This window comes from Passer domesticus, chromosome 30 (genome assembly GCF_036417665.1).
Source record: "Passer domesticus isolate bPasDom1 chromosome 30, bPasDom1.hap1, whole genome shotgun sequence".
NCBI lineage: Eukaryota > Metazoa > Chordata > Aves > Passeriformes > Passeridae > Passer > Passer domesticus.
The window spans coordinates 3,627,501-3,650,955 of NC_087503.1; the positions used below are offsets into that span (position 1 = coordinate 3,627,501).

General features: G+C 54.2%; 1 protein-coding gene and 1 pseudogene across 1 annotated transcript; one reads left to right on the plus strand and one right to left on the minus strand.

Moving 5' to 3' along the window:
• Window positions 1–23,455, plus strand: part of LOC135287578 (zinc finger protein 229-like) — a 116,132-nt pseudogene that overhangs the window by 23,737 nt on the left and 68,940 nt on the right.
• On the minus strand, window positions 4,940–6,012 carry LOC135287636 (olfactory receptor 14J1-like). The gene has a single exon (XM_064400909.1). The coding sequence runs from the start codon at window positions 6,010–6,012 to the stop codon at window positions 5,080–5,082; it is 933 nt and encodes a 310-aa protein (XP_064256979.1). The 3' UTR covers window positions 4,940–5,079.

The following is a 23,455-nucleotide window of genomic DNA, read 5'->3' on the forward strand; positions in this document are numbered from 1 at the left end:
CAAAACAATGGACATTCCGTGGATTTAGAAGCACGCTTGCAAACACTCTGTGTACGTGCCTGATAGCAGAAGCACACTGCCCTTGAGCAGCCAGCATGAGAAAGTTTGTCAACTGCATCCAAGAGAAAAGGATGTGAAATGTTATAAATGAGAAGCTTGACGAGGCCAATATTCAAGCAGCAATCAATTTATTAATTAATATGGTAAAGTATGAGCAAAACAGCGCTGGGTACAGTGGGGAAAATTTTCCCTCCAACTGCACGCCGATAGTTGGAGCTTACAGATATTTATAGGGGTACTCATAAGCTTTCTCAGCAGTTTCTGTTCCCAATTTTTATGTCACAATTCTATACACTATTGTGATTTAGTTTTTCTCAGGATGTATCTCAGAAAAGAGTATCCCCGTATGGTGGGGTCCAGCTTCCGAAAGAAGAAAGAAGTCTCCCAGCTGGTGAGGTCCAGATTCCAGATGTGGGTCCACCTTTTAATTGCAAGGACTGTAAATCTCATAACAGTGATGTCCAGCTTCCCTTTGTTGAAACTATCAGTCCTTGATAGAGTTGATGTTCATCTTCCTTTCTCAAGCTGCTTTTCACTGTTTTGTTAAGGTGTTGAGATAAGCATGTTTCCTTTTGATATATTCTAAAGCTACAGTTCCAAAGATACTTATTACAAGCAATATTCTAAAATGATACTTCAAAAGGTTATTATTGCAAAACTCATTTTAGCTAGAAGCAGAAAGTTCCTGTCAAGCAGCAACATCCTTAAAGCTTCAATTTGAATGGTCCTAAATCAGCTGAAGAGTTATAAAGGTTAATTGCGAACAAAGGAAAGGTTCAAAGGCCTTCTTCCATGCTTTACTTCCTCAGTTATTTATTAGAATTGTCTTTGTAACTGTCCCATGATCAGTTTCCACACATATCCCAATCACAGGTACACAGGTTGCCTGTATGTACCTGACACAAAACATAGTTTTGTATTTCACAACATAAAAACTAGGTAAGAAAAAACAATGTTATTATTATAAATAGAAATGAATATAATAAATATATACGTAGTTAAATAATAACACAAAAAAATTTGATACAGAATAAAATAAAATAATAAATTACAGCAACATTTTTGCATGCTTTAGGATGTCAGTCCCAGGTGGGCCATGTCAGACATGGTGAGGCTGGGGTGAGCAGCAGGCTGTACAAACAGGGTCAGCACAAAAGGGGCTTGTTCTTCTCCATGCTCAGACCTCCTAAGGAGACATTCAGCATCAAGATCACTTCGGGAATGCTTCTATCACCTCTTTTCTGAACTGAAAAATAGAAAACCACCCATATGATTAAATCCAAACATCATGTGTTTGGTGCACATTGACATCTTCCTCCTTAACAGAACTCCAAACTGACTCCAATCACTGCACAAGCCCTGGAGACGTGAAGACAATTGAAGGGAGACAAAGAGCTCCTGAGGGCTTTCTGTGTTTTAATCAGCCCCACAGTGGATTTGGGGCTGGGTCCAGGAGCCTCAGGCACTGAGGGAAGGATGAAGAAGCTGCTCAAGGAGTCAGCAGCAAAACTCCAAGTGCCTTGGAGCATGGCTGGGCCCCAGTGAGGGCAGGGAGAGCCAAAGGCTCCCAGGGACTGGTGTGAGCAGATCCTTGAGGCCAGGAGTGCGGGGAGCCCAAGGCTCTGGGCAGGGAACTGCAATGCTGAGCAAGGCCTGGGCTGGCTGGGGGAAGCAGAAAGGCCAAGCCCTGAGCCCAGCCTGGGCCAGCAGGGCCTGTCCCTCACGGGTGGCTCGGGGCTCTCTGTGGGGCAGGGGGATGTGAGGGGCAGCAAGGACAAATGCCATAAACCTGCAGCCCCTGCCAGCCTGGCCAGGGAGGCCGAGGGAGAGCCAAAGTGCAGCCCCTGCCAGGAAAGTTCCTGCTGTGGGGCCTCCAGAGGCGCTGCCCGGGCCCAGGGCACAAAGGCCTGGGTGCCTGTGGCCCTGCCAGCCCTGCCCAGCCCTCGGCCATCTGTCCTGCAGGCTGTGCCCCCTGCGCGTGCTGCTCCTGTGCCCTGGCCGGCTGCACTCGCCCCTCTCGCTGTGCCCCAGCATTTCTCAGCCAGCGTTTCTGTGCCCTCCCTGGGCTCCCTGCACCCAGTGCTGCCGGCTCCTGGCACACAGAGCCGGCCATGGCCCAGCCTCACGCTGCCACACCTCGAGCACCACAATTCTACCCTGGCAGGGACTTTGCTTTCTCCTCAGCTCCAGCCTGAACCTTCCAAGCTGCACTTTGGGGAGGTTTCCTGCAATTCCCACTCCCAAGGAAAGCTCTGTCTCCTGCTGCTCACAAACAGAGAAGGGCTGGTGAGAGAAGTGCTGGTCAGAGGCTGTTTGGGGTACAGTGACCATGAAGACCATGAAATTATTAAGTTTTAAAATATTCCATGAAAGAAGGAGGGGCATCAATAAATCTTCTACACTGGACTTTTAAGGGCAGACTTTGGCCTATTGAGGAGGCAGATTTGGGGAGTACCAAATCAGGAACTGATTCTTTTAAGGGAAACAGCCCTTAAAAACACAGGGTTCCAGGAAGGATGGACACACTTCAGCAAAGAAACCTTGATGGAGCAAGAGTAGGCTGTCCCTTTGTGCAGAAAGATGACCCAGAGGGGGAAATGACTGGCCTGGCTGGGCATGGAGCTTTTGCAGGAATTTAGGGGTTAAAAAGAGGGTGCAGCACCTTTGGACATAGAGGCAGGTAAATCAAGAAATGTTTAAGGATGTTGTTAGGTTGTGCAGATAGAAAAAATTAGAGAGGTGAAAGATCAATTAGGACTTAACTTGGATACTTCTGTGAAGGATAATTATTATGTATTTATAAGCACATTAATGGCAAAAGGAGGGGTAAGGATAACCTGCATTTCTTATTGTGAGGGATATGGTTACCAAAGATGAAGAATGGGCAGAGGTACTTCACCCCTTCTTTGCCTCAGTTTTCAACAATAAGACAGGCCATCCTCAGGACAAGTGTTCTCCTGAGCTGGTAGATGGGCACAGGGAGCAGCCCCTGGAATCCAGGAGGAAGCAGCTGGGGACCTGCTGAGCCACTCAGGTGCTCATAGGTGTCTCTGGGAATAGATGGGATCCATCCCAGAGGGATGAGGGAGCTGGTGGATGAGCTCCCCAAGCTGCTCTCCATCATTTACCATCAGTCCTGGCTCGCAGGGAGGTCCCAGAGGAGTGGAGGTGCCAGTGTGAGCCCATCCCCAAGAAGGGCTGGAAGGAGGATCTGGGGAACTCCAGGCCTGTCAGCCTGACCTGGGTGCCTGGCAAGGTTATGGAACAGATCACCCTGAGAGCCATCACAGGGCACCCACAGGATGGCCGAGGGATCAGAGCCAGCCAGGGTGGATTTCAATATCTGCACTGATGATCTGCGTGAGGGAATTGAGTCTAGCATCAGCAAATTTGCAGATGACACCATCTGAGTGTGACTGTGGATCTGCTGGAGGGGAGGAGGGCTCTGCACAGGGCCCTGGACAGGCTGGATCCAGGGCCCAAATCCAACAAGGTGAGGTTTAACAAGTCCCAGTGTCGGGTCCTGCACTTTGGCCACAACAACCCCTGCAGCACTACAGGCTGGGGACAGAATGGCTGGAGAGCAGACAGGCAGAAAGGGACCTGCAGGGACTGATGGACAGCAGGCTGGACATGAGGCAGCAGTGTGCCCAGGTGGCCAAGAAGGTCAGTGGCTCCTGGCCTGGATCAGGAATGGTGTGGCCAGCAGGAGCAGGGCAGTGATTCTACCCATGGTGCCAAGTCAGGAACTGAAATGGGGAGTGGGGCCAGAGAGGAAAGGGCAAACAGGGATGGGCTGTTTGCAGAGGAGGGGACAGGGATGGGTAATAGGAAGAAATTTGTACTGCTAGGAGTAAAGAAGAAAAAGTGAAGCAAAGGAAATCCTGAGGGCTGTTTGGGGGTGGCTGCCAGGCTGCCCTGCTCTGAGCAACAGCGCCTGCAGTGGCACAGGAAACTCCCAGCTGATGGGAACAAACTTTCTGGCTGACTGCAGAGGCCAGGACAAAGCTGAGTGGTTTCCCTGGTGTTCCCCAGCCTTTGCTGACCCCAGGGGCTGATGGCATTTGTGCTCCCTCAGGTTCATGTCCCCACATCAACAGCATGGGGTTGCTCCTGCCTGCTCTGTGCAATGCAAACAGGGGCTCCTGAGCCAGTGCTGCCGTGGCTGTGCCTGCAAGGATGCGGCACCTGTGTGAGCTGGGGGAGAGGCCAGGGCTGCAGAGGGGGGATGTTGTTGGCAGCTCCATGAGGATGCCCTGGGACGCTGCCCTGGGCTGTGCAGCGCACTGGGGATGGATCAGCCCCTGCTCTGCTGCTCCTTCCCATCTCCCCCAGGGCCCTTGCAGAGCCCCAGCCATGCTGTTTGCCCCCAGCCTGCCCACGGCCAGCCTGGGGCTGCTCATCCTGGGGCTTTTCTGTGCTGAGCATTGGCCTGGCCGTGTTCTTGAGAGAGCCTGGGCAAGGAGCCTGCAGCCCCCAGGGCCTGGCCTGAGGCGTCAGCGCTGCCCCAGCAGTGCCCATGGCCTGTCCCTGCTGCAGCCTCGGCACTGCCACCCCCAGGACTGTGCCTGGCCCCGAGAGCACTCAGGCCCTGCAGCAACACCAGGGCCACCAGGGCAGCGGGGCAGGGCCACGGCAGCAGCACTGGCAACACCAAGTGCTGCTGCTGCTGCTGGGCACAGCTGCTGTGCCAGCACTGATCTGCCCCAGCTCTGCACACAGACATTGCTGCTGCAGCTCCAGAGAAGGCAACAAAAGGGCATCTCTGCAGAAAACTCTGCTGGGAGATCTTTTATTTCCTTTATAGCCACCAGGAATGCAGCCTGTCATTGACACAGTCTGTGTCAATGCCACAGGGGAGATGGAGAGAAACAAAATGTGAAATGGCACAGACAATGACATTTATTTGTAGTCAATGTGAAAAATATAAAACAAAGGAAAAAATCCCAACAACTATACCAATAAGAAGTATCAAAGATGACTTTTATTACAAGTGATTTGCAGACACTGGCCAGCAGTTTAATGTTTGTGAAAGCATCCAGTCATCAGTCTCCACACTGCAGCCTTGAGCTCCTGGTTCCTCAGGCTGTAGATGAGGGGGTTCAGGGCTGGAGGCACCACCGAGTACAGAACTGACAGGGCCAGATCCAGGGATGGGGAGGACATGGAGGGGGACTTCAGGTGAGCAAACATGACAGTGCTGAAGAACAGAGAGACCACAGCCAGGTGAGGGAGGCAGGGGGAAAAGGCTTTGTGCCAACCCTGCTCAGAGGGGATCCTCAGCACAGCCCTGAAGATCTGCACATAGGAGAAAACAATGAACATAAAACAGCCAAGTGCTAAACAGGCACTAATAGCAATGAGCCCAAGTTCCTTGAGGTTTGAGTGTGAACAGGAGAGTTTGAGGATCTGGGGGATTTCACAGAAGAACTGGCCCAGAACATTGCCATGGCAGAGGGGCAGGGAAAATGTATTGGCTGTGTGCAGCAGAGCAGTGAGAAAGGCACTGGCCCAGGCAGCTGCTGCCATGTGGGCACAAGCTCTGCTGCCCAGGAGGGTCCCGTAGTGCAGGGGTTTGCAGATGGACACGTAGCGGTCGTAGCACATGATGGTCAGGAGGAAATACTCTGCTGAGATGAAGAACAGAAATGAAAAGAGCTGTGCAGCACATCCTGTGTAGGAGATGGTGGTGGTGTCCCAGAGGGAATTGTGCATGGCTTTGGGGACAGTGGTGCAGATGGAGCCCAGGTCGCTGAGGGCCAGGTTGAGCAGGAAGAAGAACATGGGCGTGTGCAGGTGGTGGCCGCAGGCTACGGCGCTGATGATGAGGCCGTTGCCCAGGAGGGCAGCCAGGGAGATGCCCAGCAAGAGGCAGAAGTGCAGGAGCTGCAGCTGCCGCGTGTCTGCCAATGCCAGCAGGAGGAAGTGGCTGATGGAGCTGCTGTTGGACATTTTGGTGCCTTGGCATGGGGATCTGTATAAAAATTAATCATAGAATAGTTGCATTAGGAGAGGATTTTAAATATCCCAGCACGGGCTGGGGACACTTTCCCCCCACTGCCTGCCCAGGGCTCTGCTGCCTGGAGCTGTCCCTGCCAGCAGCTGGTCCCTGTGCCCAGGGCTGGGTCCTGCCAGTGCTGCCAGAGCCCAGCCCAGCCCTGGGGGCTCAGCTCTGCCCGGCAGACCCCTCCCAGCTCTGGCACTGCCCAGGGGCAGCTCTGGCTCTGCAGGCTCTGATGGCAACATCAGAGCAACCCTGAGCAGGCTGGAAAATCGACACTGATGCTGCCTTTAAAGTGAACTGTGGTGATTGCTGTCACTGCCTGGTTTGTTCAGATTTGAGAAAATTGTTTTTATTTTTCTTCACCTGAACTGAGATTAACATCTATATGGAATTTCCGATCCAGGCAACCAACAGCAGTAGATTGAAAAAGCAGGATTTTCCCTTTTATCCAGCCCCTGACTAGCTGTGTTAGCTGTATAATCTACTTGTAGATGTTCGGCAGTTAAATGTTATGCTGGGAGCAATCCTGACCAATGCAGCATCCTCACCACACAAGGAGAACACTTCAAAGCCTTACCAGCTGTCTCCTTCCCCCCAGATCTTGTCCCCCAGTGCTGGGAGCAGCTGCCAGGGCCGGCTGAGAGCTGTCCCTGGCAGGCAGCAGAGTCCCTGCACCAGCACAGCGCCCTAGGCTGCAGGAGCCTGCTCTGCAGGACAGCCCTGGGCACCCCTGGCTGCTCTGCACAAGAGACAATCAGAGAATGTACTCATAGAGTCTGCAGGCATTGGGATGTTCCAGCTTTAGGAGATGGCTCCAGGAGCTGCAGCTGCATTGTCCTGCAGCCAGAGGTTCCTGTGCCAAGGGCTGGCAGTGATTCTGCCCCAGGCACTTCTCAGCACCTTCCCAGCTCTGACTGATTGAAGCTCTCTGTGCCTCTGGGCTGTGCCCGGGCTGGCTGCAGGCAGTGCCCCAGCCCTGCTGGGCTGCCACAAGAGCTGCTCATCAAGAGAAATGTGCTTTTGAAGCTCTTCTTGCTTACCAGGAGCTGCCTCTGTGCCAGGAGCCCAGCCCAGCTCAGCAGCAGAGATACAGCACAAGGACTTTAATGACCTTAATTGCTTTGTGAGCCACTCAGGAGCAGGAGGTGGAGCTTCCTTGTTCCGGAGTGACCCATTGTAAGAGACCTCTGGGGAGCGCGGCGACCCGGAGTGCGGTGAGCAGGAGCAGGCAAACAGGGTCACAGCCGTTCGCGCAGGCAGGGCAAGCAGGCAGGGCTGCAGGTTCCAGCTAGTTTGGTGAAGTATTGTTTTATTGGTTGATTGATCTTGGGCTTTCTCCTAAGCAATGGTTTTAACCTGGTCAAAATCCATGGTTGGTACAAGTGTATATGACCAAGTAGAGCCCTCCAAAAAGGATGTGTCCGTACAGACCCATTCGTGCCCGGAGTGTTTGAGCTTATCAGTGGCTTCAGGGGATGTTATGGAGAAGGCCTGCCTGAAGTGTGAACAAGTGAATGACCTCCTTTTGCTAGTGGCTGAGCTTAGGGAAGAAGTTGAAAGGTTAAGGAGTATCAGGGATAGTGAAAAGGAAATAGACTGGTGGAGTTCAGCCCTTACATCTTTAAGGGAGGCCCACCAGGAGTCAGAGGGCTCATGTGTCTTTCACTCTCAGGCAATAGAGGGGCACCTGGTAGATGAAGGGGAGTGGAAATGGGTCCCTGCTCGGGGTGGTAATAACAAAAAACCCCTCCTGCCCCCCATCCCCTAGCCAGGTGCCACTTCAGAATAGGTATGAGGCACTGGATCTAGACAGCCAGAGAGATGATTTAGAGGAAAATCATCTACCCAGTGAGCCTCCCAATTATGACTTGCCTAAAAAGAGGATTACCACCTCTAATGTCAAGAAAAAAAGAAGGGTAATCGTGATGGGTGATTCCCTTCTGAGGGGGACAGAGGGCCCCGTATGTCGACCTGACCCATCCCACAGGGAGGTCTGCTGCCTCCCTGGGGCCCAGGTACGAAACATCACTGAGAAACTTGCTAGGCTGATTCAGTCCTCTGATTATTACCCACTGCTGATACTCCAAGCTGGCAGTGATGAGATTGAAAAGAGGAGTGTCAAGGTGATTAAAAGGGAGTTTAGGGCACTGGGTCAAGTGGTTGATAGGACAGGTGCACAGGTAGTGTTCTGCTCAGTCCCTTTGGTGGCAGAGAAAAATAATGAAAGGAATAGGAAAACTCATATCATTAACAAATGGCTCAAGGGTTGGTGTTATCGGCAAAATTTTGGATTCTTTGATCATGGAGCAACCTTTCTGGCACCTGCTCTATTGGAATCAGATGGGGTACATCTCTCTGTTAAGGGTAGGAGGTTTTTAGCTCATGAACTGGCAGACCTTATTGAGAGGGCTTTAAACTAGGTTTGAAGGGGGAAGGGGATGCAGCTGGGCTGTTTGGAAGCAGGCCCAGGGGTGGTAAGACTGTGTTAGGGGAGAAATCAGCAGCCCAGCTGAGATGCATGTATACCAATGCACGCAGCATGGGTAACAAACAAGAAGAGCTGGAGGCCATGGTGCATCAGCAGGACTATGATGTAGTTGCCATCACAGAAACGTGGTGGGATGACTCACATAGTTGGAGCACTGCACTGGATGGCTACAAGCTCTTCAGAAAAGACAGAAAAGGGAGAAGAGGTGGAGGGGTGGCCCTTTATATTAGGGAGGTTTTGGATGTCACAGGTATTGAGACTAATGATGATGAAGTTGAGTCCCTATGGGTAAAAATTAAGAGGAAGGCCAACAAGGCTGACATGCTACTGGGAGTCTGCTATCGTCCACCCAACCAGGATGAAGAGGTGGACAACTTATTCTATAAACAACTGAACAAAGTCTCAGGATCATCAGCCCTTATTCTTGTAGGTGACTTCAACCTACCAGACATCTGCTGGGAACTCAATACAGCAAAAAACCAGCAATCTAGAAGGTTTTTAGAATGTGTGGAGGATAACTTTTTGTCACAACTGGTGGGCAAACCCACCAGGGGAGGGGCTGTGTTAGACCTATTGTTTACAAATAGAGATGGACTGGTAGGTGATGTGGAGGTTGTAGGCCGCTTGGGGCATAGTGATCATGAAACTATAGAATTCTCAATAATTGGTGAAATAAGGAGGAATATCAATAAGATCTCTACACTGGACTTCCAGAGGGCAGATTTTGGCCTATTTAAAAGACTTGTCCAGAGAATTCCTTGGGAAACAGCCTTTAAAAACAAAGGAGTCCAGGAGAGATGGGTGTGCTTCAAAGCAGAGATCTTGAGGGCACAAGAACAGACTGTCCCTGTGTGCCAAAAGATGAGTAGACGAGGCAAACGTCCAGTCTGGATGAGTAATGAGGTTTTGAAGGAACTTAGAAATAAGAAAAAGATGTATCATCTTTTTAAGGAGGGAGTGATTTCTGAGGAATTATTTAAGGGTGCTGCCAGGGCATGTAGAAAAAAAATTAGGGAGGCCAAAGCTCAGTTTGAACTCAACTTGGCAACTTCTGTTAAAAATAATAAAAAAAGTTTTTACAAATATATTAATGGTAAAAGGAAGGGTATAACCAACCTCAGTTCCTTATTGGATGGAGCAGGCAAACTAGTTACTAAAGATGCGGAAAAGGCGGAAGTGCTTAATGTTTTCTTCACCTCAGTCTTTAGTGGTAAGACAGCTTATCCTCATGACAACTGTCCTCAAGGGTTGGTAGGTGGTGCCAGGGATCAGAATGGTCCTCTTATTATCCAAGAGGAGGCAGTCAGAGAACTGCTGGGACACTTGGATATTTAAAAATCAATGGGACCAGATGGGATTCACCCTAGGGTGATGAGGGAGCTGGCAGATGAGGTTGCCAAGCCGCTCTCCATCATTTACCAGGAGTCGTGGCTCACTGGTGAGGTTCCAGATGATTGGAAACTGGCCAATGTGACACCTGTTTACAAAAAAGGTGGTAAGGAGGATCCTGGCAATTACAGGCCAGTTAGCCTGACCTCAGTACCAGGTAAGATGGAACAGTTCACACTGAGTGCTATCACACAGCACTTACAGCATGGCCAGGGTATCAGAGCCAGTCATCAGGGGTTACGAAGGGTAGGCCATGTGTGACCAGCCTGGTCTCCTTCTGTGACCAGCTGACCTGCCTGGTGGACGCAGGAAAGGCTGTGCATGTGGTCTATTTAGACTTCAGCAAGGCCTTTGATACTGCCTCCCACAGCACACTCCTGGAGAAGCTGGCAGCCCACGGCTTGGACAGGAGCACTCTTGGCTGGGTTAGGAACTGGCTGGATGCCGGGCCAGAGAGTGATGGTGAACGGTGCTGCATCCAGCTGGCGGCCAGTCACCAGTGCTGTCCCTCAGGGCTCTGTGCTGGGACCAGTCCTATTTCATATTTTTATAGACAACATGGATGAGGGCGTCGAGTCCTTCATTAGTAAATTTGCAGCTGACACTAAGCTGGGAGCTTGTGTTGATCTCCTGGAAGGAAGAAGGGCTCTGCAGAGAGACTTGGATCAGTTGGATGGATGGGAAGAGTCCAGCAGCATGAAGTTTAATAAGTCTAAGTGCCGAGTTCTACGTTTTGGCCACAAAAATCCCCTACAATGTTACAAGCTGGCGACAGTGTGGCTGGACAGTGTTCAGGCAGAAAGGGACCTGGGGGTGCTGGTTGACAGCTGGTTGAATATGAGCCAGCAATGTGCCTTGGTGGCCAAGAAGGCCAATGGCATCCCGGCCTGCAGTAGGAATTGTGTGGCCAGCAGGAGCAGGGAGGTCATTCTTGCCTTGTACTCGGCCCTGGTGAGGCCGCACCTTGAGTACTGTGTCCAGTTCTGGGCCCCTCAGTTTAGGAAGGATGTTGAGATGCTTGAGCACGTCCAGAGGAGGGCAACAAGGCTGGTGAGGGGCTTGGAACACAAGCCCTATGAGGAATGTTTGAAGGAACTGGGGTTGTTTAGCCTGGAGAAACGGAGGCTTAGAGGTGACCTTATTGCTCTGTACAACTTCCTGAAGGGAGGTTGTAGACAGGTGGGGGTCAGTCTCTTCCACCGGGCAGCGACTGACAGAACAAGAGGACACAGTCTCAAGATACGTCAGGGAAGGTACAGGTCGGATATTAGGAAAAAAAAGTTAACCAAAAGAATAATAAAGTACTGGAATGTTCTTCCCAGGGAGGTGGTGGAATCAGTATCTTTGGATGTGTTTTAAAAATGGTGGAATATGGCATTTGGTGCTATAGTCTAATTGAGGTGTTGGGGCATAGGTTGGACTTGATGATCCTAGACATGTCTTCCAACCTCATTATTCTGTGGTTCTCTGAAAACCTTGAAAATTATCAGTGGGCTCTGGAAAACTTTTTAAAAAAATCAGAAATGGATGTAGCTCTGTGAATTTTCAGGCACAGCTCTTTGGATCTGGAGGAAATATTTGCTTTGCATCAGCTAAGACATAGACAGACACACAGCAAATGGAGCACTGAACATCACAGACGGGGCTAGTGTTTTCCCCAGAAGAACTGACAGAAGATCACAATGAAACACTACAGTGCCCCTGAACAATCCAATTGTCCAGGGAAACTCAGCAGCTGATGGTGTTGTGGTGCTACTGCCAATCCCTTCCATGAGCAAATCATTTCAGGACTGACTAACAGCCTCTGCCTTCTCACAGACACCAAGTGGTGCAGGAGTGCTCCAGGTGCTCTTGCCAACAGCCCCTGCAGGGAGGAGCACAGCCCCCAGTGCACGTGGGCTTTGGCTCCCTGTGGCACACAAGCCCCCCAGGGCACAGGTCTCTGGGGCAGGAGAGGGGCAGCAGTGCTGCCAGGGCTCGGGGGCTGGCAGCTCTGCTTGGGTGGGCACTCTGCCACACCTGCTGATGGCAGCGCTGCCCGGGCCCCAGGGCTCAGAGCAGCATTGGTGCCCTGGGCCCACACGTTCCCTGTGCCTGTCACAGCCGCGGGTTTAGGATGGCCAGCAGCCGGCACGTGTCCCAAGGAAGCCGTGCCAGCTTCCATGGAAGGCCCTGTGCCCTTGCCAGCGCGGCTGCCTCGGCAGCCCTGGGGGCTCCTTCTGCTGCCCTGAGCCCGCAGAACAGGGCAGCATTTGCTGATGGGCTGAGCCCTTCCTAAAGATCCTGTTGGGCTGCCTTAGACACTTGGGGCCAGGGATTCCTTCCAACCGGAGCCACTTTGGGTGGGCTGGGGGCGGCCCCAGGGCAGGTGGCAGTGTGTGCAAGGGCCCTTTGTGACACGCTGCAGCACGGTCACCGTGGCATGGAATGGAGGAGTGTGTCCTTTGTGACACGTGGTGACATAGGAGCTGGTGGTGACAAGAACACTCCACAGCGCTCGGAGCAGGTGACGGGACAGGACGGGACAGAGCGGTGCTGTGAGGAGCCCCCGCACAGCGCACTCGTTCCTGTCTGACCTGGAGCTGTTCTGAGGTGTTGTTCCTGCAGCTGACCTCGAGGCCAGACTGTGGGACTTGCTGACCTGAGTAATTTACCAGGAATCTCCTGTCATTGTGGCAGGAGCGCCCAAGACTAGAGTGCAGGACTTGCTGTCCTGCAGCTACCCTGAGACCTCTCTGTCTCAGAAATCTTCAAGGCACAACTGAAATTGCTGACTTGGCAATATCCTGAGGCATCTCTCTAGAAGGTGCCTTCAAGGCTGGAAGGTAGAATGGCAGGCAGATTTTTCAGCCTGTTCAAATGCTTCCGGGGGAAAAATAAGAAAGGCCCTGGAGCTGCTTCAGGAGAGCAACTTGAAGAGCCAGAGCAGATCCAGACACTGCAGGACGGTGAGTGGCAGAGCTGGGCCGTAGGACTGGAGCCTGCAGCCAACCTGGCCCCATTCCGTCCCATCCCATCCCATCCCATCCCATCCCATCCCATCCCATCCCATCCCATCCCATCCCATCCCAAGGCATCCCATCCCCTGGGGCCATGCCCATGGACAGGACGGAAGAGGGCCCAGGCAGACACCCCGCAGTGGCCGTGCTCCATCCCCCTGGGGCATCCCGGGGCTGTCCCTGCCTGGGGAGCGCAGGGCTGGGCTGTGTTCTCCGGCCTCTCCCGCAGCCCCTCAGCTCTGGCTGTGCTCGCTCTTTGCCAGATGCAGCCGTGGAGCGCACACAAGAGCAGCAATCCAGCCGTGGCCGCTTCCACAGAACAGCGCAGGTACCTGCAGCCATGCCCACCTGGGCTGGGCCTGCTGTCCCTGCTCAGCCAAGCACTACACTTGGAGCATTCCTGGCTTCCCTGTCCTTTATTCTTTGGCAGATGTTCCGAAAATTCCCGCACATTCGGTGTAGAAAGACCAACACCACAGCAGCTGAGGGCCCAGCTGAGCCTGACTCGGGGCTGACCCAGCTCCAAGCAGAGCCTGATGTCAGCCCAGATTCAGCTGGGCTCTCGCAAGACTTGGACACTTCAGGGACTGAAACCTGGCCACAGGCTCTTCCCACATCAGTGACTGAGGATGGAGTCATAAAAAACACTGACAATGAAGAGATTGAGGCCTTGAAAAATACTGGAGGCATGCCCACTCCCCCTGAGATTTGTGCGTCCACTGTGGATTTTTTCCAGGACAGTGCTGTTCCTTATCAGCAGCAGGTAAGCAGCCTGGGGCCAGGACTGGAGGCCTCCCAGGGCCGTGTGTCCCCTCAAGCCTCGGTCACTGGGCCCCCTCAGCCTTTGAGGCCAGTAGATTGTGACGGGAAAGGAGGCACTTCTTGGGGGGAAACTGGGGAAGTTGCTCCCATAGACAGCGCTCCAGGTCTTCCCCATGCCTCCTCCAGGTGCCAGCCATGGTGAAGAACATCCACCAGAATCTCATGTCCCACGTCACTGTGGATGCCAGGCTGCACAGTGACATTGTGAGGCTGGCTGAGGAACACCCTGCAGACGTGGCGCTGACCCTCCTGCACTGTGCCCCAACGTGTGACAGGTACGGGGCCCACGTGCCTTGAGAGCTCAGGGCTCACCAGCCTTTAGGGCCCGTGGCCCATCACAGCCTGTCCAATGGGCTCTGCCAGACAGGTAGAGAGCTCCAGGACCCTCGGGCCCCTCTCTTTGCCCAGCCTGCTGCCAATGCTCCCTCCCTGCCCCTCAGGGCACCGGGGCTCAGTCACCTGTGCCCCCACAGCTGCACAGGGCATGGTACTGTGACTGAGATTCCCCTGACACAGAGCCCTGATCCCACAGAGCTGCTGCAATGATGTGGAGAGCCATAGGCTCATCACAACCAACAATGGAGAAGGTGCTGGCAACACTGCTCTGTGTGATGGAGGATTGGCCTGTGCACAGCACATGCACCTCCGATGGGGACAACAAGGATGTTTTTGCCCTGGCTGTGAGTTTCTGGAACTGGCCTTTGCTTGCCACCTGGTTGCCTCTCCAGCAGCTCTCCATCCTCTCCCTGCCTCAGTCGCTGGGATGAAACTTGGTCTAGGGGCAGACTCAGGGGGCACTAGGCTCACTGCTCCCCCTGCATCTGCCCTTGGGCCCTGCCCCATGGACACCAGGGCACTGAGCGCTGTCTTGGGCTGCTTCTTCTGCAGGCAACTCTGGTGATCTGGGTCATTGTGCCTAAATGCCATGAGGCCATGATCCTTCATTCCTCCCGCCTGTTTGTGGCTCTGCTCTTCCATGTTGTCATCACCACACAGCAGCAGATGCCACCAGAGGAAGTTGAAAACTTCTGGAGAGCGTGCCAGGAGGAACACCGCCTTCCCAGCAAGCCCAGCAGGTCCCAGTCCTCCTGCCCTTCCCCTGCCCGTGTGGCCAGTGCCAGTGCTCCCAGTGTGACCTGGGCTTTGCTCTGCACACAGGTTTGCAGTGCAGGCCATGAAGGCTCTGCTCTGCCGACTGGAGTGTGACCAGGAGGTGATGGCTATGGAGCGTAAGTGTGGCTGGGACACGCTGCTGTGTGCTCACACCCAGCACTATGCCGTGGGTCTGCTGGCTAGGTGAGACCCCCTTCTCCTCCACACTGCCCCCAGCATTTGTGCCCTGTGCCCGGGTGCCCCACACAGTCCCTGTGGTCATGGGCCAGAGGGCCTTGTCACCAAGGGACGGCCAAGGAGACTGGAAAAGGCTGGGAGAGGAGGGTGCCCAGAAGGGGCCACCTCCCACAGCGCTCACATCCTCTCCAGGGATGCTGGGCAAAGACCAGACCTCTGTGAGTCAGTCCTGGGCAAGGTTTGGTCCCCCCACCTCAGGCTCTTGGTGTCTTTTTTCCCCTTCCAGAGAGATGCGCCGTGTCTCCCTCTCCTTGTGTTCTGGGATTGCTCTGCGCCTGCTTGGGCTGCTCAGCAGGGAGGAGCCACACTGGGATCTGCCCGGCCTGGCGTTCCTTGTGGAGGTGAGCCTGAAGGCCAGCGCTGCCTAGCTGAGCTGCCTCCCAGCTCTCTGCCCTCTCGTAGCCGCAGCTGCCTGGGACGGTGCCCGTGCCCTGTGCTGCTGCCTGGGCCCAGCCCTGTGCGGTTCCGGGCTGCTGCTGGCCGGGTGCCCTGTCACTGCCCTGTGCCTTTCAGGTCCTCGAGTGGCTGGACTTGAGGGAATGTGCTGACAGCATCCTGGAGATCATGTCAAGGCACCTGAGGAACGAGTGCAGGGAGAGGCGTCGCCTGGCGCTCAGAGGCCTCGTGGTGCTCAGCAAGGATCCCTCGATGGTGAGAAGGGGCAGCGGCTGAAGCTGCGCTGGGGAAAGCAGCCCCATGGGCTGGCAGGGCTGAGGCAGCTGAGCCCGCTGCTCCCAGCTCTCCTGCCTCACCTGCCCCACTGCTTTGGGGCAGGCCTTTGGCCTGTGGGCCCTGCAGCAGCAGGGTGGGGTTGCAGTGTCAGGGTGGTGCTGGCACTGCAGCCGTCCATGGCTTCCCAGCACAGCCTTGTGTTCCACACAGGCCAGGAGAATGGGCACTCTGTCTCCAAGCCTTCTGGAGCTGCTGGGTGATGCAGACGGAGAGCTGGTGGGCATGACGCTCTCTGTGTTCACTAATTTGCTCAAGAGCAAAGACATGCTGGTATCCAGCACCACTGCCCCGAAGCTGGCTGAGGCTCTCCTGCTGCTCTTCGACCACGTAAGGATTTGTATCCCCAGCCTCGGGCACTGGGTGCTGCCCTGAAACTTTGTGCACTGTGGATTTTTGTACTCTTCAGGTGGGCCTGGAGTAGATGGCGCTGAGTTTTTTTCTTTCATTCAGGACAACAGCCATGTGCAGCTGCTCTCCCTTGACCTCTTCTTCAAGGTGATGGATTTGGTAGCAGAGGAGGGAAAAAAGCCTCTTAAGTCAGTGGTGTGCCAGAGCCTTCCTGCACTCTTCTTCCACTGCCACGATGAGAATCAGCTTGTGGCCGAGGTGAGGACTCGTGGGCTGCTGGTGTCCCCCTGACAGGGGGCTGGGCTGCCGGCTGCCCTGCTCACATCCCGAGCTGCAGCCTCCTCCAGGCTGTGGCACAGGGATGTGAGTCCTGTTCCCTGGGCTGTGGGGCTATCTCTGGGTCTCTGCTGCTCTCCAGGCTTCTCGGGAAACGCTGCATTGTGCGGCCGGGTTCCTGAAGAGGAGGGATCTCAAAGAGCTGGTGGAGGCAGAGAAGCTGTTGGCGTTTGCCGAGGTGTTGGTAAGAACAGCCTTAAGAACCGGCGGGGCTGCGGGGCGGCCCCGCGGCTCCCCAGGCAGCAGCCGGCCCTCTGCCCCCTGCGCAGCCCGGCGCCAGCGGCTGCTGGCCGCGCCTCAGGGCTGTGCGGGCAGGGGAGGCCGGGGCTGGGCGCAGGGAGCGCCCGCCACAGGGGCTGAGCCCGCGCCAAGTCTTCCCTGCTGCCGCTCTCTGCAGCTGGCAGAGGACACGAGCCGAGCGGCCGAGCAGCTGCGCCGGGCCCTGCGCTACCTGGAGAGCCCCCAGGAGCCCCTGCGAGAGGCGGCCATCAGGTTCATGGGTGAGCCCCGAGGCCGGGCTCCCTCCCCGGCCCGCCGCAGCTCGGCCCCAGCCCCGCCCGCTGCCCCGGCAGCGCCATCCGGGCCCGGCGCCGTGGAGCCCCGCCTGGCCCGGGCGCTGCTGCCGCCCTCTGGCAGCCGTGCCCTTGGGCGGCAGCGTGCGGCAAGGGCCCGGGCTGAGCCCTGCCGGGCCAGCAGGGCGTGTGGCCGCAGCGCTGGCAGCGCCGCTGGCAGGGAGCTGTGCCGCTGCCGCCCTGACAGGCTCTGTGTTCACAGGGATGGCCGGGCGGCACCTCAGGGGGCAGCCAGGAGAGCTCCTGATGATCTGCAGCGGTGAGTGAGGGCAGCGGGCTGACAGCAGGGACTGGCATGGAGACCTGCAAGCCCTGCCCCGGCTGTGGAGGGCTCTGCTCCCGTGGGCTGAACGCACAGAGGTTTCAGGGCCATGTGGGGCATTCCTGGCCAGCAGCTTTGGGCTGATCCCCTTGGTCCCTGCTCCCTCCTGGCCATGGCAAGAGCTGGCTGGGATGGCCCTGGCAGGGGGCTCTCCTCGTCTCCGTGCAGATCCGGGATCTGACTGTGGCTCTGTTCCTCTCTCATGCAGCCCTTGAACTCCTGACGGAGGATATGAGCAGTGCCGTGTCAGAGCTGGCACTCCAAACACTGCATGTCCTCCGGGCAATTCAGCGTGGGCACTATTCCATCTTCCAGAGGCTGCAAGATCAGCTGCGCAGGGCATGGAAGAGTCGGCCTCGTCTGTCAGGGCTCGGCTGGCTGCATTGTCGGAGCTCTGAGGAGAACTGATGGGCAAGGCACACTTGGTGGGGGCAACCCTAGCCAGTGGGAATTTTCCTTTATCTTTTAAGATTTTTCTTTTTTTTTTTTTTCCTCTTTTGAATTTCTGTAAATATAGACTGTGTTATGATTCACAGACTCCCAGGAGCTTTTCTTTGCTGCCCAGGATCTGCAGGGCAAGAGAGAGGAAATGGTGAAAAAGATGCTTGTGCTCAGCAGCAGAGCAAGCTGAGGGGTCCCTGAAGGGGGAAAATGGTGCTTGCACTCAGCCAGCTGCCCAGGCGTGCAGTGCTGCAGGGACAATGGCCAGAAGCCCCTTGGCCTGTGGTGGTTCTGCTGAAGCCTTTGTGCTGCCGACAGAGCGGGTGGGCAGGGCCGGAGCTGCGGGGATCCCTGCTGGAGCGGTGCCTGGAGATGGCCACAAGGCCTGTGGCAGGCAGGAAGCGCCATCCGTGTCCTCCTGGCCGTGTGCTGCTGGCTGCATTGCTGAGGGCTCCCAGGTGCCTCTGGCTGGGGCTCCTCTGGAGCTCCTGTGGGGCTGCGGCGCTGCTGCCGGGCAGCTTGGCCGGGCTGGGGGAGAGCCTGAGGGGCTGGGGCACTGGGAAGCCCTGAGCAATTGGGTGTCAGAGGCCATGAGCAGCCCCCTGGCAGCCGCCTTGTTCCTGACGGAGTTGACTTACAAGACAGGTCCTGGGCACTCTGTAACTCACTGCATCAGTGCTGTTGGAACCCGAAATGTAGGGAATTCTCAGACCTTTGGTCATGTAAGCAAAGCTTAGAATTTAACAGAGGATTTGATCTGAGACCTTGGAAAAGGCTTCCAAATTTAGGTGCTGGAAGCAAGAATGTAGATTTAGAGTTCATAGCAGTGACACATGAAGCTCAGTGGAGGAAAGTTTAAAGTTATAGACTTTAAGATGTAGAAAAAATAAAAGTATTTACAAAAGTAAACAAGAAGTGGAGAATGCAGTGCTGTAGGTTTGTGTGCCATAACATGATTGGCTAAGGAAGCTTACAATGTAGCATGAATCCGTAAGACGAAATGTTGAAGGATTGGGTCCAAAACATACATATCCTTGTTGGCAGTGTTTTATTGATCAAGTAAAGCTTAAAAGGTCTTGTAACAAGAAGTCTTGTGGCCTTGTGGGCCATACAGTGGAGATGTGATCCAAACTCACCCTTCCTGTCTGTGTCAAAGATAAGAAAAAGAAATGGCATCATCTAAAAAACTCAGAGGTCCAGTCTCTAACTCATTCCAAACTCCTTCAAATCCCCCTAAGTGTGATGTAGCTACAAATAGATGACAAGGACTCTTAATTCTGGCTGTTTGACTCCAAACCAGCTGCTTTAGAAACTGTCACATAACCCTGTGTAATTATGTGGCAGAAATGCATCGTTTTAAGAAATTTTCGCAACAGACATGAATGGAGGTTTGTTTGAAGGGCAGTTTAGGGGAAACCCTCACAGCAGAGGTCTGGCCTTTGGCCGAGCTGTGTCCCCTGCTGGTTGTGAAGTGTGCCATCAGCTCCAGGTGTTTCTGGGTTAAAAATATAATCAAGTCACTTGGACTTGCTCTTTTTGGCCTATAAAAGCTTGACCCACTTTCAGAGCAAATTTGGAGACCTCATTTATGGGTGGATGGACCACCTAGGATTTTCCCAATTGCTGGGAATGGTTCTCCAGGTCCTTGGTGCAAAACAGGGCACCCCAGCAACTGAGGATCTACAAGATGATAAACAATTCAGGCAATTGATGATGCATCTTTCTAAATCACTCTCCTTTCTCTCTTACAGTACTGATTGAGGTGCACTGCCTTGCTTGTTTTTGCTTCTCACTAAAACCAAGTGCACATTTTTATTGAATGTATCATCTTTCACTGTGGTTCCTTAATATTCACAGTAAAATAAGAACATGATTTCCCGTGAGGTGTCCTTTAAATCGCCTCTGTCAATTGGCAGAACAACAGAAGGCTCCTGAGGGGCTGAAGCACTGGGAAGCCCTGAGGAATTGGGTGTCAGAGGCCACAAGCAGCCCCCAGGCAGCCGCCTTGTTCCTGACACCCGGCTGCTCTGGCGCTTCCCCACAGCGTCTGCCAGGCCTGCAGCAGAAGCCCTCGAGGCCGGGCCTCAGCAGGAGGCTGGGGACAGCCCTGAGGTGCCCAGGCTGGGCTGGCTGGGGACAGGGAGGGCAAAGCTCCCCTGCTGGGGCAAGGGACAAGGTGGTGGGAAGGCAGATAACCTGAGATTTTACCCCCCAAATGTTCTTTCTTTCTTTCCCCTAACATTTATCTCAGGTTTGGTCCCATAATTATCTCTATCTGCCCTTTAGAAATTACTCAGAACACAGCAGGCTTTTGGGCTGTGTGGATCCCTAGCACACCAGAGCCATAGAAATAAGAGGCTTTTGTCAGCACTGGTGCACGGTGTACTCTAATCCCATCAGGCCATGTGGGGGCAGAACCCGTTTCCACTGCTGGGGTGACGGGGGGGATCACAGCAGGTGATCCTGTTGGAAGATGAGGTGAGCCTGACTGGGAAGGAGTGGCAGAAACATCCTATTGTGACCGGCCCAGAGGCCCCATGTATTCTGGGCATAGACTTCCTCCAGAAGGGCTATCACAAAGACCCAAAGGGATGCAGGTGGGCTTTTGGAATAGCTGCTGTAGAGGCTGAGAACATTAAGCAGTTGAACACCTTGCCTGGATATCAGAAAACCCATCTGCAGAAGGATTCCTGAAGGTGGAAGAGCAACAAGTACCAATTGCCACCTCGATGGTGCACTGCCGGGAGTATTGAACCAATCGAGATGCTGTGATCCCCATGCACAAAATGATCCGTGAACTGGAGAGCCAAGGGGTGGTCAGCAAAACCTACTCACCCTTCAATAGTCCCATCTGGCCTGTACAAAAGTCTGACAGAGAATGGAGATTGACTGTGGACTATCGTGCCTTGAATGAAGTGAATCCACCACTGAGCTCTGCTGTGGCACACGTGCTGGAACTCCAGTACGAGCTGGCAGCTTTCTCAGAAATGGCCCCTCCTGCCGGAGGGGTGAGGCACCCTGAGCCCCGGTGGGCACCCCACAGATCAGAGTACCCCCTGACCAAGCAAGTACTGGTCAGAGAAAAATGCTGTTCCCAGAAAAGCACTGAGTGCCAGAGTTGTCAGTCTGGAGACATGGACAAACAGCTGCAGAGCGGCACCTCCGCTTGAATGCGGTGGGGGTCAGAGAGCAGCCGCTGAAGGGGCAGATCATCGAGTGGAGGTTGCAGCATCCACTGGTTGCAGGGGTTTTTCCCCTGCAGCGTGGTGTTCGGAGAGAGCGGCAGCTGCCACCAGTGCAGCGGACACAGGTGTGAGGAATCGCCGCTGCAGATTTTCCCGGTTCCAGGGAGGGCGGCGCTGGCAGAGCCTTCGCCGCTGCCGGAGCGTTGCTGGCAACCCGAGGGCAACAGCGGGGAGCGGTGCCGGGAGTGGCGGAGGCGGCGGAATCGGCAGGGCCTGCGGCGGGTGTTCCTGCCGGCACTGCAGGCTCCCATGTCGTGAAATCAATTGCTGGCCACGATGCAGGGGGACTGGATGTGCTCCCCAGCACAGGGCTGCCGGCTGCCGTCGCGGAGCCGTCCACTCTCTTGTCGGGGGCGGGGGCGGCTTTGTACCCTCCTGGGGCACAGAGGCGGGGGAATCCAGCGGCGGGGCAGATCCACACGCCACACTGAGGGAAAAAGGAGGGGATGGAGGTGGCAAAAGTCCCTCCAGCTCTGGTGAACGTGATGAAGAAGGGATGACCGCTGCTCCAGTCAAAATAATTGTTGACCCATAAAGCGCAGCTGCTGAAGGCTTTGGTCCTTCCTGTGCATGCTCCAGGGAGACAGAAAAAAGCTGTTTCTGAGCCATGCGCAAAGCTGCTCCCCCCTGCCCCATGCAGGTGGGGAAAACCAGTGGAGACTGTCCCTGGACAATTTGGTCCAGCTGTGGCGAGGGGCCTGATGGCCACCAGCCTGGGGTAAGGCGCTTCTCCAACGAGGTTCTCTTCCTCACAATGGAGGAAAGTGATGCCTGAGTGGGAACTCCCGAGAAATTTCCTCAGCTATCATGTGTTCCTCCAAAAGTCGAGATCCAGGGGTTGCCAAGCCCTGGAATCCAGGGACAACTGCAAATCCACGAAAACCCGTGAGCTTTTGCCCATCTGAAAAACTCATAGACATCTTCCTCCAACACAGGAATTCTGTAGTGCAGAGGCAGAAACCTCCACACTCCAATAGTGTCCTCCTCTAATGGAGAAAATTGAACTTCCATTTCTGAAGGCACCTCTTCCCAACCGTCACTCCATTTCTTGCGGAGGGCAATGCTATTGTTGGGAGGTGAAGGGTTAACAGTACCTTCTCCAGGAAGCCAAAGTGACCGGCCACAATGGGCTGCGCAGGGTCCCGCAGGGTCCAAGAGAAGGTCTAAGTGGCATCTCCCATCTCGTGAGTCACCAAAGGACCACCGGACACTCTCCGTCAGTGTTCAGCAAACCTTTTCGTGTTCAGCCTCACCTGCAAACCCAATTGGATGCATCCAGCTCCTGGTTCTTCAGCCAATGTCAGAAGTCACCACTTATCGAATGCAGGGAGCCCCCAACGTGGCAAATGATTGGTATTTGACTCCATTGTTTCAGAAGACTGAACAATTGCTTTATTAAAACTAAACTACATTACATTATACTAGACTATATTAAAGAGATACTAAAAGAGACTAAAGAAAAACCCGTGACTGTCTCCAGACAGTCAGGACACAGCTTTTTCCCAACTGCCAAGGAAAAAAAAAAACCTCATCAGGATCCGACTGAAAAATCACTTCAGGTAAAAAATCTTCCTAAACTATTCCGTATGTCCAAAAACAACTGGAGCAGCAAGTAGAGACAAAAATTCTTTTCTCTTCTTCTCTGCTTCTCCAAAAAAAAATCCTGTGAGAGAAAATTATGCCCCTCTCTGTTCAGAGATGGTGAATGCCACATTGAACAAAAAAAAAAAAAAACAAAAAAAAAAAAAAAAAGAAAACAAAAATCTTGAAGAAAAAGAAAATCCTTCTCAAATGGCCCCAGCAGACAGAGCCTTCCAAATCAGCCCTCCACAGAGCTCCAGCAGCACAGCAAGGCTCTGCGGCAGAGACGAGGCCGTTTCTTCCATGCACTGAGGAATTGATCTTTCACTTTACGCCATGTGGAGGAGGGAGCTCTCTGTATGGCCCGGAGAACGAACCCAGTTTCTATTGAAAGGTTTCTGATGGCGGGATTGCTGTCAAATGCCATTTCTTCAAGGGCTGCAAGAGAGAGCAACAGAACCAAGGTCAGATCCTGCATCTGTGGGGAGCGGAGGAGAGCCCCCTGCGAAGGTCATCCCGGGCGGCAATTTCCATGTCCAGGAGGGATCAGGCCAAAGCTGCTGGCCACGAAACCCCATGTGCCCTTGAAATCTCAGTGTGCTCTGCCCACACCACCCCTCATCCGCACAGGCACCAGAGACCTCTGCAGATGGGGCAGGCCCTGCAGATCCCCCATGGCCAGCTCAAGTTGTCAGCCCACTGCCCTCACTCACCATCACAGATGACCTGGAGCTCTTCCATCTTCCCCCTCAGGTGCCGCCCGGCC

What these genes read in the sequence shown, in the direction of transcription:
- LOC135287636 (XM_064400909.1), bottom strand. Translation starts at nt 6,012, where the DNA reads ATGTCCAACAGCAGCTCCATCAGCCACTTCCTCCTGCTGGCATTGGCA.